Below are 12,500 nucleotides of genomic sequence, written 5' to 3' on the forward strand. Positions count from 1 at the left end.
GATTCACTCAACTGGGAGGGGCTGGGGGCAAGGAAGGGCATCAAATGGGGGCGAAGCTCCCTTTGCGAGCTTGTCTCACTTAGCGACGGAAATGGAAGTTTCGATTGCAGTCGTAAGTCGAGGACTACGGGGGTCGTACGGGTAGCCGATCACCCGGCATTTTTGCGAGGAGCAGCCAACCCTCCCCCCCAGAAGTGGGCGGGGCTGGATTGGGGAGGGGGCTGAGGTAAAGAGGGGGTACTCCCAGGATCCTAATCCCCAGCCGGCTTTGGTTCCCTAGGTGCCGGTGCGGGCCGAGGACCCGGCTTTTCATCCGGTGCCCGGACACTGGCGAGGCTGGACGGGACGGCACGCCGCCATGCGGGAGAATTACGGCACTGCGATGGCTCCGGGTAAGTCGTCTTTTTTTTTTTTTTCACCTCGAAGGTTTTGCTCGAGCAGGGGGTTGGGCTAGATGACCTCCGAGGTCCCGTCCGTTTCTCATTCTGTGATTCTGTAAGGGTCCCCTGCTCGATCAGGGGGTTGGGCTAGATGACCTCCGAGGTCCCTTCCATCCCTGTCATTCTGTGATTCTGTAGGGGTCCCCTGCTCGATCAGGGGGTCGGGCTAGATGACCTCCGAGGTCCCTTCCATCTCTGTCATTCTGGAAGGATCTCCTGATCGATCAGGGGGTTGGGCTAGATGACCTCCGAGGTCCCTTCCAACTCTGTAATTCTGTAAGGGACTCCTGCCTGAAGCAGGGGGTTGGACTAGATGACCTCCAAGGTCCCTTCCAACTCTAATTCTGTAAGGATCTCCTGCTCGATCAAGGGGTTGGGCTAGATGACCTCCGAGGTCCCTTCCATCCCTGTCATTCTGTGATTCTGTAGGGGTCCCCTGCTCGATCAGGGGGTCGGGCTAGATGACCCCCGAGGTCCCTTCCATCTCTGTCATTCTGGAAGGATCTCCTGATCGATCAGGGGGTTGGGCTAGATGACCTCCGAGGTCCCTTCCAAATCTGTAATTCTGTGATTCTGTAGGGGTCTCCTGCGCAAGCAAGGGGGTTGGGCTAGATGACCTCCGAGGTCCCTTCCATCTCTGTCATTCTGGAAGGATCTCCTGATCGATCAGGGGGTTGGGCTAGATGACCGCCGAGGTCCCTTCCATCTCTGTCATTCTGGAAGGATCTCCTGATCGATCAGGGGGTTGGGCTAGATGACCTCCGAGGTCCCTTCCAAATCTGTAATTCTGTGATTCCGTAAGGGGTCTTCTGCTCGAGCAGAGGGTTGGGCTAGATGACCTTCGAGGTCCCTTCCATCTCTGTCATTCTGTAAGGATCTCCTGCTCGATCAGGGGGTCGGGCTAGATGACCTCCGAGGTCCCTTCCATCTCTGTCAATCTGTGATTCCGTAAGGGGTCTCCTGCTCAAGCAGAGGGTTGGGCTAGATGACCTCCGAGGTCCCTTCCATCTCTGTCACTGATTCTGTAAGGGGTCTCCTGCTCCGTCAGGGGGTCAGGCTAGATGACCTCCGAGGTCTCTTCCATCCCTGTCATTCTGTAAGAATCTGCTGCTCGAGCAGAGGGTTGGGCTAGATGACCTCCGAGGTCCCTTCCATCTCTTGTCATTCTGGAAGGATCTCCTGCTCGATCATGGGGTCGGGCTAGGTGACCTCCGAGGTCCCTTCCATCTCTGTCACTGTGATTCCGTAAGGGGTCTCCTACTCGAGCAGAGGGTTGGGCTAGATGACCTCCGAGGTCCCTTCCATCTCTATCACTGATTCTGTAAGGGGTCTCCTGCTCCGTCAGGGGGTCAGGCTAGATGACCTCCGAGGTCTCTTCCATCCCTGTCATTCTGTAAGAATCTGCTGCTCGAGCAGAGGGTTGGGCTAGATGACCTCCGAGGTCCCTTCCATCTCTTGTCATTCTGGAAGGATCTCCTGCTCGATCATGGGGTTGGGCTAGATGACCTCCGAGGTCCCTTCCATCCCTGTCATTCTGTAAGGATCTCCTGCTCCGTCAGGGGGTCGGGCTAGGTGACCTCCGAGGTCCCTTCCATCTCTGTCACTGTGATTCCGTAAGGGGTCTCCTACTCGAGCAGAGGGTTGGGCTAGATGACCTCCGAGGTCCCTTCCATCTCTATCACTGATTCTGTAAGGGGTCTCCTGCTCCGTCAGGGGGTCAGGCTAGATGACCTCCGAGGTCTCTTCCATCCCTGTCATTCTGTAAGAATCTGCTGCTCGAGCAGAGGGTTGGGCTAGATGACCTCCGAGGTCCCTTCCATCTCTTGTCATTCTGGAAGGATCTCCTGCTCGATCATGGGGTTGGGCTAGATGACCTCCGAGGTCCCTTCCATCTCTTGTCATTCTGGAAGGATCTCCTGCTCGATCATGGGGTTGGGCTAGATGACCTCCGAGATCCCTTCCATCCCTGTCATTCTGTAAGGATCTCCTGCTCCGTCAGGGGGTCGGGCTAGGTGACCTCCGAGGTCCCTTCCATCTCTGTCACTGTGATTCCTTAAGGGGTCTCCTACTCGAGCAGAGGGTTGGGCTAGATGACCTCCGAGGTCCCTTCCATCTCTATCACTGATTCTGTAAGGGGTCTCCTGCTCCGTCAGGGGGTCAGGCTAGATGACCTCCGAGGTCTCTTCCATCCCTGTCATTCTGTAAGAATCTGCTGCTCGAGCAGAGGGTTGGGCTAGATGACCTCCGAGGTCCCTTCCATCTCTTGTCATTCTGGAAGGATCTCCTGCTCGATCATGGGGTTGGGCTAGATGACCTCCGAGGTGCCTTCCATCCCTGTCATTCTGTAAGGATCTCCTGCTCCGTCAGGGGGTCGGGCTAGATGACCTCCGAGGTCCCTTCCAAATCTGTGATTCTGTAAGGATCTCCTGCTCGAGCAGAGGGTTGGGCTAGATGACCTCCGAGGTCCCTTCCATCTCTATCACTGATTCTGTAAGGGGTCTCCTGCTCCGTCAGGGGGTCAGGCTAGATGACCTCCGAGGTCTCTTCCATCCCTGTCATTCTGTAAGAATCTGCTGCTCGAGCAGAGGGTTGGGCTAGATGACCTCCGAGGTCCCTTCCATCTCTTGTCATTCTGGAAGGATCTCCTGCTCGATCATGGGGTTGGGCTAGATGACCTCCGAGGTGCCTTCCATCCCTGTCATTCTGTAAGGATCTCCTGCTCCGTCAGGGGGTCGGGCTAGATGACCTCCGAGGTCCCTTCCAAATCTGTGATTCTGTAAGGATCTCCTGCTCGAGCAGAGGGTTGGGCTAGATGACCTCCGAGGTGCCTTCCATCCCTGTCATTCTGTAAGGATCTCCTGCTCCGTCAGGGGGTCGGGCTAGATGACCTCCGAGGTCCCTTCCAAATCTGTGATTCTGTAAGGATCTCCTGCTCGAGCAGAGGGTTGGGCTAGATGACCTCCGAGGTGCCTTCCATCCCTGTCATTCTGTAAGGATCTCCTGCTCCGTCAGGGGGTCGGGCTAGATGACCTCCGAGGTCCCTTCCAAATCTGTGATTCTGTAAGGATCTCCTGCTCGAGCAGAGGGTTGGGCTAGATGACCTCCGAGGTGCCTTCCATCCCTGTCATTCTGTAAGGATCTCCTGCTCCGTCAGGGGGTCGGGCTAGATGACCTCCGAGGTCCCTTCCAAATCTGTGATTCTGTAAGGATCTCCTGCTCGAGCAGAGGGTTGGGCTAGATGACCTCCGAGGTGCCTTCCAAATCTCTGATTCTGTAAGGATCTCCTGCTCCGTCATGGGGTCGGGCTAGATGACCTCCGAGGTCCCTTCCAACGGTTCCCCCTTTTGGTTCTCCTCCTTTCGCAGGCGCACCGCTCGGCAAACCGGAGATGCCCCCCCACGAAGGGGGTCTCTTGCCAGGCAAGGGGCAGGGGGCAGCGGAGGCCCGGCACACCCCTGATGCAGGTCTGTACACCAACCGGGGGGGGGGCGGGGTGTCTGGGGTTCCGAGGGCGAATTCTGGGTGACAGGAGCTTGTCAGCTAGATCCTAGGGGGCTACTGGTTAAGGCAACAGATTAGAAAGCGGGAGACGGGGAGTTCTAGTCCCGCCTTAGGCAGGAAAGCCGGCCTGGGAGACTTGGGGCCAATCACCAGGCGACGGGGAGTTCTAGTCCCGCCTTAGGCCGGAAAGCCGGCTGGGAGACTTGGGGCCAATCACCAGGCGACGGGGAGTTCTAGTCCCGCCTTAGGCCGGAAAGCCGGCTGGGAGACTTGGGGCCAATCACCAGGCGACGGGGAGTTCTAGTCCCGCCTTAGGCCGGAAAGCCGGCTGGGAGACTTGGGGCCAATCACCAGGCGACGGGGAGTTCTAGTCCCGCCTTAGGCAGGAAAGCCGGCTGGGAGACTTGGGGCCAATCACCAGGCGACGGGGAGTTCTAGTCCCGCCTTAGGCAGGAAAGCCGGCTGGGAGACTTGGGGCCAATCACCAGGCGACGGGGAGTTCTAGTCCCGCCTTAGGCAGGAAAGCCGGCTGGGAGACTTGGGGCCAATCACCAGGCGACGGGGAGTTCTAGTCCCGCCTTAGGCAGGAAAGCCGGCTGGGAGACTTGGGGCCAATCATCAGGCGACGGGGAGTTCTAGTCCCGCCTTAGGCCGGAAAGCCGGCTGGGAGACTTGGGGCCAATCACCAGGCGACGGGGAGTTCTAGTCCCGCCTTAGGGATTTATTTTTACTTCATTATATTTATTTACTTCATTATATTTATTTTTAATTTTATTTATTTCATTTAATTTTATTATCTTGTGCTTTATTTTATTATTTATTTTATTTTTATTTCCTATTTTATTTTAATTTTATTTATTTCATTTTATTTTAATCTTATATTTTATTTTTATTTTATTTTGTTTTATTTTACTTTATTTTGATTTATTTATTGTTTTTTATTTTTATTTCATATTTTTATTTCAATTTAATTTAATCTAATTTTAATTTTATTTTATTATATTTTATTTCAATTTTATTTTGCTTGATTTCATTTGATTTATTTTATTTTATTTTTTGTTTTTTATTTTTATTTCATATTTTATTTATTTTAATTTAATCTAATTTTATATTTTTTCAATTTTATTTTGATTTGATTTATTTTATTTTTATTTATATATCATTTTTATTTTATTTTGATTTAATTTATTTATTTTATCTTATTTTATTTTATTGTTCTTTATTTTATTTTATTTTTATTTCATTATATTTAATTTTAATTTTATTTTGTGTTTTATTTTATTTATTTTATTTATTTTATTTTATTTATTTTATTTTATTTTTATTTCATATTTTATTTTAATTTTATTTATTTAATTTTATTTTAATTTTATTATATTTTATTTTATTTTAATTTTGTTTTATTTTACTTTATTTTGATTTAATTAATTAATTTTTATTTCATATTCTATTTATTTTATTTTAATTTAATCTAATGTTAATTTTATTTTATTATACTTTATTTCAATTTTATTTTGTTTGATTTGATTTATTTGTTTTATTTTATTTTTTGTTTTTTATTTTTATTTCATATTTTATTTTAATTTAATTTAATCTGATTTTGTATTTTATTTCAATTTTATTTTGATATGAATCTATTTTGAATCTATTTTCTTTTATTGTTTTGATTTGAATCATTTATTTTATTAGTTTCATTTCATCATTATTTTATTTTGTTATTTTATTTTACCTTAGTTTAGTTTAGTTTATTCCATTTTTTTTATTGTTTGGCTTTTTTTGGTTTTGATTTGATTTGATTCCGTTGTTTTATTTTTTTATTTTATTTCTATTTGATTGTTTATATTTATTACCATTTGCCTGAAATGGTATAGGGTTTCCTGCCTGAGCAGGGGGTTGGACTAGATGACCTCCAAGGTCCCTTCCAACTTATTATTATTATTATTATTATCATTATTATTATTATTATTATTATTATTATTATTATTATTATTGTGTTGGTTTCGTTTTGATTTATTTTCTTTTATTTTTACCTCATGTCACTTTCACCTCTTTTATTATTTTAGTTTTACTTCGTTGGAGTGCGATTTTGTTTTATTTTATGATGGTATCCTTATTTTATTTTTGATTCTTTTTTCTTATTTTGGGTTTTATTCGATTTGGACATTTCATTTTTTTATTATTATTTTATTTTATTTTACTTTTAACTGCTGGTTTTATTTTATGTTTTTTTTTAATATACTTTTGATTTACTTGTATCTTCTCTCTTGATTTTGCCTCCTTTGCCAGATTCAGGCCCTCCCGGTTTCGAACCAGCCGTCAAGGGGGACCAGCGGTTCCAGGAGGCAGCCGAGAAGCCCGGTGGGCCCGAAGACCCAAAGGACCCCACCAAGAGCTGTCCAGGTGAGGTATGGCGTCACGCCGGAGAAATCCAGAACCCGCGCCTTGTCGATCCCGTGGGAGGGTGCCTCTGAGTTTACGCAGAGTGCTCTCGTATCTCACCTCAGTGGCTCTGGAAGAAAGTCGGTCGGTCCTCGCCTCTTCCGTTTGGCAACCAGCCTACCATGCTGGAGCCGCGGGTAATCCCTTCTTTGTTACGTCTCCCAACCATCACCCTGCGAGGTAGGCCAGGCTGAGCTACAGAGCAGCCAAGAGCAGGGATCCCCAACCTCTGTGGGCCAGGACCGGAACGTGGAGGGCCACTAGGCCATGTGAATGGCTGGCCAGGGCGTGCACATGTGTGTGTGTGTGTGTGCGCGCGCGCGCGCTCCCCTCATTCGCGCTAGCGCAGCCCTGAGCGTCGTGTGGCCGCTACCCCCGCCCCAGCATCGCGCGGGTGCTAAACACACCCTGAGGGTCACACAAATGCTAGGCTCACCCCGAGTGTCGCGCAAGCGCTAGGCCCGTGCCCAGCATCCGCGCGGAGGCTAGGCCCGTGCCCAGCGTCCGCGCGGAGGCTAGGCCCGTGCCCAGCGTCCGCGCGGAGGCTAGGCCCGTGCCCAGCGTCCGCGCGGAGGCTAGGCCCGTGCCCAGCGGTCGCGCGGAGGCTAGGCCCGTGCCCAGCGGTCGCGCGGAGGCTAGGCCCGTGCCCAGCGGCCGCGCGGAGGCTAGGCCCGTGCCCAGCGGCCGCGCGGAGGCTAGGCCCGTGCCCAGCGGCCGAGCGGAGGCTAGGCCCGTGCCCAGCGGTCGCGCGGAGGCTAGGCCCGTGCTCCGCGTTGCGTGCGAACGCGCGCCGCACACATTTGCATCGTATGTGCGTGCACGCAGCCCCCCTGCCTCCCCCTTCCTTTTCCTCCGAGCCGCCAATCTAGAGTCCCCCCGCCCTGGGCTCACAAGGATTTTAACCTCAGATTGACCCCCAATTCTAATTTATTCGGACCGATTCCATGTAATAATAAGAATAGCAATTATTGGAAGGGACCTTGGAGGTCTTCTAGTCCAACCCTCCCCCTGCTCAGGCAGGAGAACCTACACCATCTCAGACAAATGGTGGCCTAGTCTCTTCTTAACATTCGCGCCTTCTGACCTTGAACCCCGTCCCACAGGAGACTGGCTCATCCGGACGGTGAAAGTGGAAGCCGACGACTACGCCGAGTGGCCGGCCGGGCTGAGCACGGAGGCGATGCTGTCAGGACTGCCCCTGGCCAGTGCCTGCAAGTCGGAAGGCCGCATCCCCGGATCAGAGTACAAGGACGCAGCCGGGCTGGGAGAACTTTCCGGGCTGGCCTTGCAACAGTGGCAAATGTTGAGCGAGGATAAGTCGCTGGGCTGCCCCCGCTGCGAGCATCCCGCCGCCCCGCTCGGCGGCAGCCTTGGGGACCCCCGCCCACGCCCCTTCGCCTGCCTGCAGTGCGGCAAGGCCTTTGGCAAGAAGGCGCACCTGACCCGCCACGCCCGGGTCCACACCGGTGAGCGCCCCTTCGCCTGCACCCACTGCGGCCGGCGTTTCTCTCAAAAGATCCACCTGGGTTCCCACGAGCGGGTGCACACCGGCGAGCGCCCCTTCCCTTGCGACCGGTGCCCCAAGAGCTTCCGCAAGAAGACCCACCTGGTGCGCCACCAGCTCACCCACACCGGCGAGCGGCCCCACGCCTGTGCGCTCTGCCCCCGCAACTTTGTTCACCGCCGACACCTGCTGCGCCATCAACGGCTGCACGAAGAGGAGGCGGCCCGCGTCGGAGACCTGGCAGCGTTGGGCCAAGCCGCCCCTTCGTGCGGGAACAGCCTCGAGCTCGGCCTTGCGGGGAACGTAGCCCTTTCTGGAGACACCCTGGCCACCTCCGCTGTCCTGGGACAGAGCTGTAGGGTTCAGGGTGACCACCCGCAAGTCAGCTTCCCGTACGGGCCCGGGATGGAGCTGGGGAAGTTCCCCCCCTCCTGCGCAGGGCATACGGAGCCCCATCCGGGCCCCCTCCTGTTTAAGGCGGAGTCTGAACCCGAGCTGGGTGGGATGCCGGGTGCGGAGAGGGAGGACCGGCCCATGGGAGAAGCCTTTCTGGACCCAGCAAGTTGTAGAGCCCTGTGCGGGGTGCCGATCTCGGACGGTCCCCCATATCTGGAGCAGGTGGGCAAGGTCGAATCTGAGGAGGACGCGGGGGCCAGTCAGCAACCCGAAGAGAAGCCGTTCCTGTGTTCCGATTGTGGGAAAGCCTTCGCCTGGCGGAAGAACCTGGCGTCCCACCAGCGGCTGCACGCCGAGGGTGGGCGCCCCTTCTCCTGCGCCGAATGCGGCCGGGGTTTCAGCGACAAGCGTCACCTGACAGCCCACCTGCGTGGTCACATGGGCCTGCTCCCCTACGCCTGCCCCCACTGCGAGCGCAGCTTTGCGCACCGGGCCGGGCTAGCCGCCCACCAGTGCGGGGGGCACACGGGGCAGCGCCCCTTCCCCTGCAACGAGTGTGGCCGTTGCTTTGCTCACAAACGCCACCTGCAGAGACACTGGCGCAACCAGCACTCGGCCGAGCGCCCCTATGCCTGCGCCCAGTGCGGGCGGGCCTTCAGCACCCGAGCCAGCCTGCTGGCGCACGTCAAATCCCACGCTGGTCAGCGCCCCTTTGCCTGCCCTCTGTGCGGGCGCGCCTTCAGCCGCAAATCGCACCTGGCCCGCCACGAGGCCGTGCACACGGGGTTGCGCCCCCACGCCTGCACCCAGTGTCCCCGGCGTTTCAGCTCCAAGACCAACCTGGTGCGGCACCAAGCGGTTCACACCGGTCTGCGCCCGTACATCTGCACCCACTGCGCCCGCAGCTTCAGCCGCAAGACCCATCTCTTGCGCCACGAGCGCACCCACACCAGCGCACCCTTGCCCACCTCCACCGGTTGGGTGACCGCCTTGCCGCAGAATTCCCTGCTGCAGCCGGTCGAGCAGCGCCCGCCTCTCCTGTTACCCATGGCTCTGGAGTCTCCTTGGCAGTGAGGACCCTGCCCCCCAAAATCCTCTCCCGCTTTATGCCGTCATCAACGTAGCTTGAGGTGCCCTTCGTCCTTTCGAGCAGCCATTGATCCAGCACGGAACATTTCAGAAGCCTGGGGGTGGCGGGAAAAAGGCCAATCTTGCGAGCTGAAAAGGACATTTTTACTTCCTGGCAATTTACAACGTTTCGACCTTGAGAGCAGAACTCCCCAAGTTTTCCAACTTTGCGGACTGGTGCGGTGAGCAGGGAGAGAGGATGAGCCTGTGCGATTGGCCAGGCGAGAGCGTTTGCTCGCCCGGCGCTCCAGTTGAGTGAGCGGCAGGCACTCGTGCACGCCGCTCGCACAGATGGTGCGCGCTCTCGCCCACCGCTTCCGCAGCCCCTTTCGAAACTGCACCGGGTGGTTCAGGGCTGTGCTGCACCTGTACATCTGCATCCACCACAGCTTCGGCCGCAAGGCCCACCTCTGGCGCCACGAGCGCACCCACACCAGTGCACCCTTGCCCGGTTTCACCGATTGGGTGACCGGCGCAGCGAGTGGGGAGAAGGGATGGTCCCGTACGAGCACATGCAGCTCCGTTTGAGCGAGCGGTAGGCACTCGTGTACGCCACTCGGGCAAATGTGCGCGCTCTCACCCGCTGCTCGTCCGCCGCTTCTGCAGCCCCTTCCCGAACAGCGCCAGGAGGTTCATACCAGGCTGTGCCTGTACATCTGCACCCACTGGCACCCGTAGCTTTGGCTGCAAGACCCATATCTGGCGCCACACGCGCACCCACACCAGTGTTTTCCTGACTGGCACGGCGAGCAGGGAGAAGGGATGGTCCCGTACGAGCGCATGCAGCTCCGTTTGAGCGAGCAACAGGCACTCCTGCATGCCGTTCGCACAAATGGCGCGCACGCGCTCTCACCTGCCGCTCGTGTCTGTGACCTGGTTCTGAACGGTTCATGCCGCCCCCCCCCCCGGGCTGCAGCCAACGACACCTAATTTACTCCGATTGCCGTCTCGGAAGGCCTGGCTCTCCTTGTTCCTTTCAAGGCTTTTTCGGCTGTGCCCAACGCACACCCCGATCCTTGTTCACAAGCGTCACAAAGACCCACAATGCTTTTTTTGTGTGTGAAAGGCCGCGATCCACAGAGCCTCAGAAGGGCCCAGACATTGGAGAGTGGGGGGGGCGGTGTCCCCGCCTGGACCTCGGTCTCTTTTGGCGAAATACCAAATTATTGGGATGACTTTAGTTTTAAATAATAACGGAAACGCTGGTGGGGGAGGGTTTGGGGGGGTGTGGAAAATAAAAAGAGTAGACAAATCATTTTAGTAGCGTCACGAGGCAAAGTATAAATTACGTTTTGTAATCCTTTCTCTTGATATAAACAATAAAAGGGGGGGGAGTTTGGCTTCTGCCTCCGATCCTCATTTTATTCTCTCTTATTTTTTTATTGTTTTTCAGAGTGAAATGGCGAGGTGGGGGGGCTCGTGTTTTTAAAAATAAAAATAGACCAAAGTGTGTGTGTGTGTGTATAAATAATATGTATATGTGTGTGTATACATATATATATGTGTGTGTGTATGTATATGCTATATGTGTGTGCATACATATATGTGTGTTTGTGTGTGTATATATACATACGTATATACATATATATACATACTTATGTATACACATACATATACATATATATATGTATGCGTACATATATATACATATATACCTTTATACATATATATATATACATATATACATATACATACATACACACATACATACATTATATATATATATATACATACACACACACACATATATTTGTATGTATATATATATTTGTATATATTTGTGTGTGTATGTGTATATATATATATAGATAGATAGATTTAGATTTTATTAGATTTATATACCGCCCTTTCCCGAAGGACTCGGGGCGGTTTACAGGGCATTTTAAAATCACATCAATATAAAATACAAAGTTAAATGGCTTTGGGTTAGGCTGAAACAGGAAATAAAGATTTGTCCCATGTTTGGGGCCTAGCAAGGTAATCTAAACACTTAACAAACATTTAACACATATCTCCCCTTGCTTCTCAGCTAACAAAGCGAGAAAGAGCCTGTGGCCCAGAGGTGAAAACAACGGCCTAATGTGCAATCAGCCCAGGTTCGAATCTCAGAAGGGTATGGCTGACTGATGAGAACAAATAAGTTTGAAATGCATATCAGTCTCCCTTAATTCTTTGTTAGCAATCCAAAAAAATTTATATATATACACATGCATACATACACATATACATACACATATGTATATGTATATACAGTGCTTTTTTGTAAAAGAAAAAGGTGCCAGAACAACTCACACACGTCATACAACCCGCCTTGCCTACCCTACAAGGTTTTATCCAAAAAAAGGCGCCGGAACTCCGTTCTGAGCGTTCTATGAGAAAAAAAGCCCTGTGTATATGTGTATATATATATGTATATGTATATGTATGAAGAAATAAAGTTCTTACCATTTCTGAGTACGTTCGATTTTTTAGAATGCTTCCAAAAAAAAAAACCACCCCAAAATGCTAGAAAAGGATTCAAACATGAGTTCCAAAGCTGGCCTATTATCTTACACTCTTTATTATTTTTCTATCATTATTATTATTATTATTATTATTATTATTATTATTATTATTATTATTATTATTATTATTGCTGCTGTTTTGGTTGTTATCCGGTATCAATAGTATAGCTCGGCTGTCTCTGCGTTTGAGCGCTCCTTGATGCTTGCTGGTTTTCTGGCAAAGGGTTCGTTGCCTTAGCTCTCGGGTTTTGTGTACGAAGTAAGTCTACTACAATAGCGTGCAGTTTAGTCGTCTCGGCTCTGCAACCTGTCGGCAGAATTAGCCAGGATTTTCAAATTTTATTGATTTTTTTTTTCATTGCAGACCTTTCGTGACCCAACTGGGGAATATCATCAGGGCTAGAAGGGAGGAGGAGGAGGAGAGAAAGAAAGAAAGAAAGAAAGAAAGAAAGAAAGAAAGAAAGAAAGAAAGAAAGAAAGAAAGAAAGAAAGAGAAAGAAAGAAAGGATTGTGGGGTCCATGATACACTCTGAGCTGGGTGGTTTCTTGCAGACGTCTCGTGACCCAACTAGGGAACGTCATCAATGC

General features: G+C 51.3%; 2 protein-coding genes across 2 annotated transcripts in view; both read left to right on the top strand.

Annotated features, from left to right (window-relative positions):
- ZNF467 (zinc finger protein 467) overlaps window positions 1-9,354 on the top strand; it is a gene marked incomplete at its 3' end in the record, with an annotated part of 20,997 nt that extends 11,643 nt beyond the window's left edge. The window contains exons 2-5 of the mRNA XM_081344894.1: window positions 281-392; window positions 3,806-3,904; window positions 6,228-6,341; window positions 7,484-9,354. Coding sequence (XP_081201020.1) covers window positions 281-392; window positions 3,806-3,904; window positions 6,228-6,341; window positions 7,484-9,354 — 2,196 coding nt within the window. The remainder of the gene's footprint in view (window positions 1-280; window positions 393-3,805; window positions 3,905-6,227; window positions 6,342-7,483) is intronic.
- A 129-nt stretch (window positions 9,355-9,483) lies between these two features.
- Window positions 9,484-12,500, top strand: part of LRRC61 (leucine rich repeat containing 61) — a 16,682-nt gene continuing 13,665 nt past the window's right edge. Inside the window, exons 1-2 of the mRNA XM_081344933.1 lie at window positions 9,484-9,590; window positions 12,076-12,500. The exon at window positions 12,076-12,500 is cut by the window's right edge and continues 3,140 nt beyond it. The gene's annotated coding sequence lies outside the window, so the exon portion shown is untranslated. The remainder of the gene's footprint in view (window positions 9,591-12,075) is intronic.

Source organism: Vipera berus (genome assembly GCF_964194415.1).
Source record: "Vipera berus genome assembly, chromosome: Z".
NCBI classification, from domain to species: Eukaryota; Metazoa; Chordata; class Lepidosauria; order Squamata; family Viperidae; genus Vipera; species Vipera berus.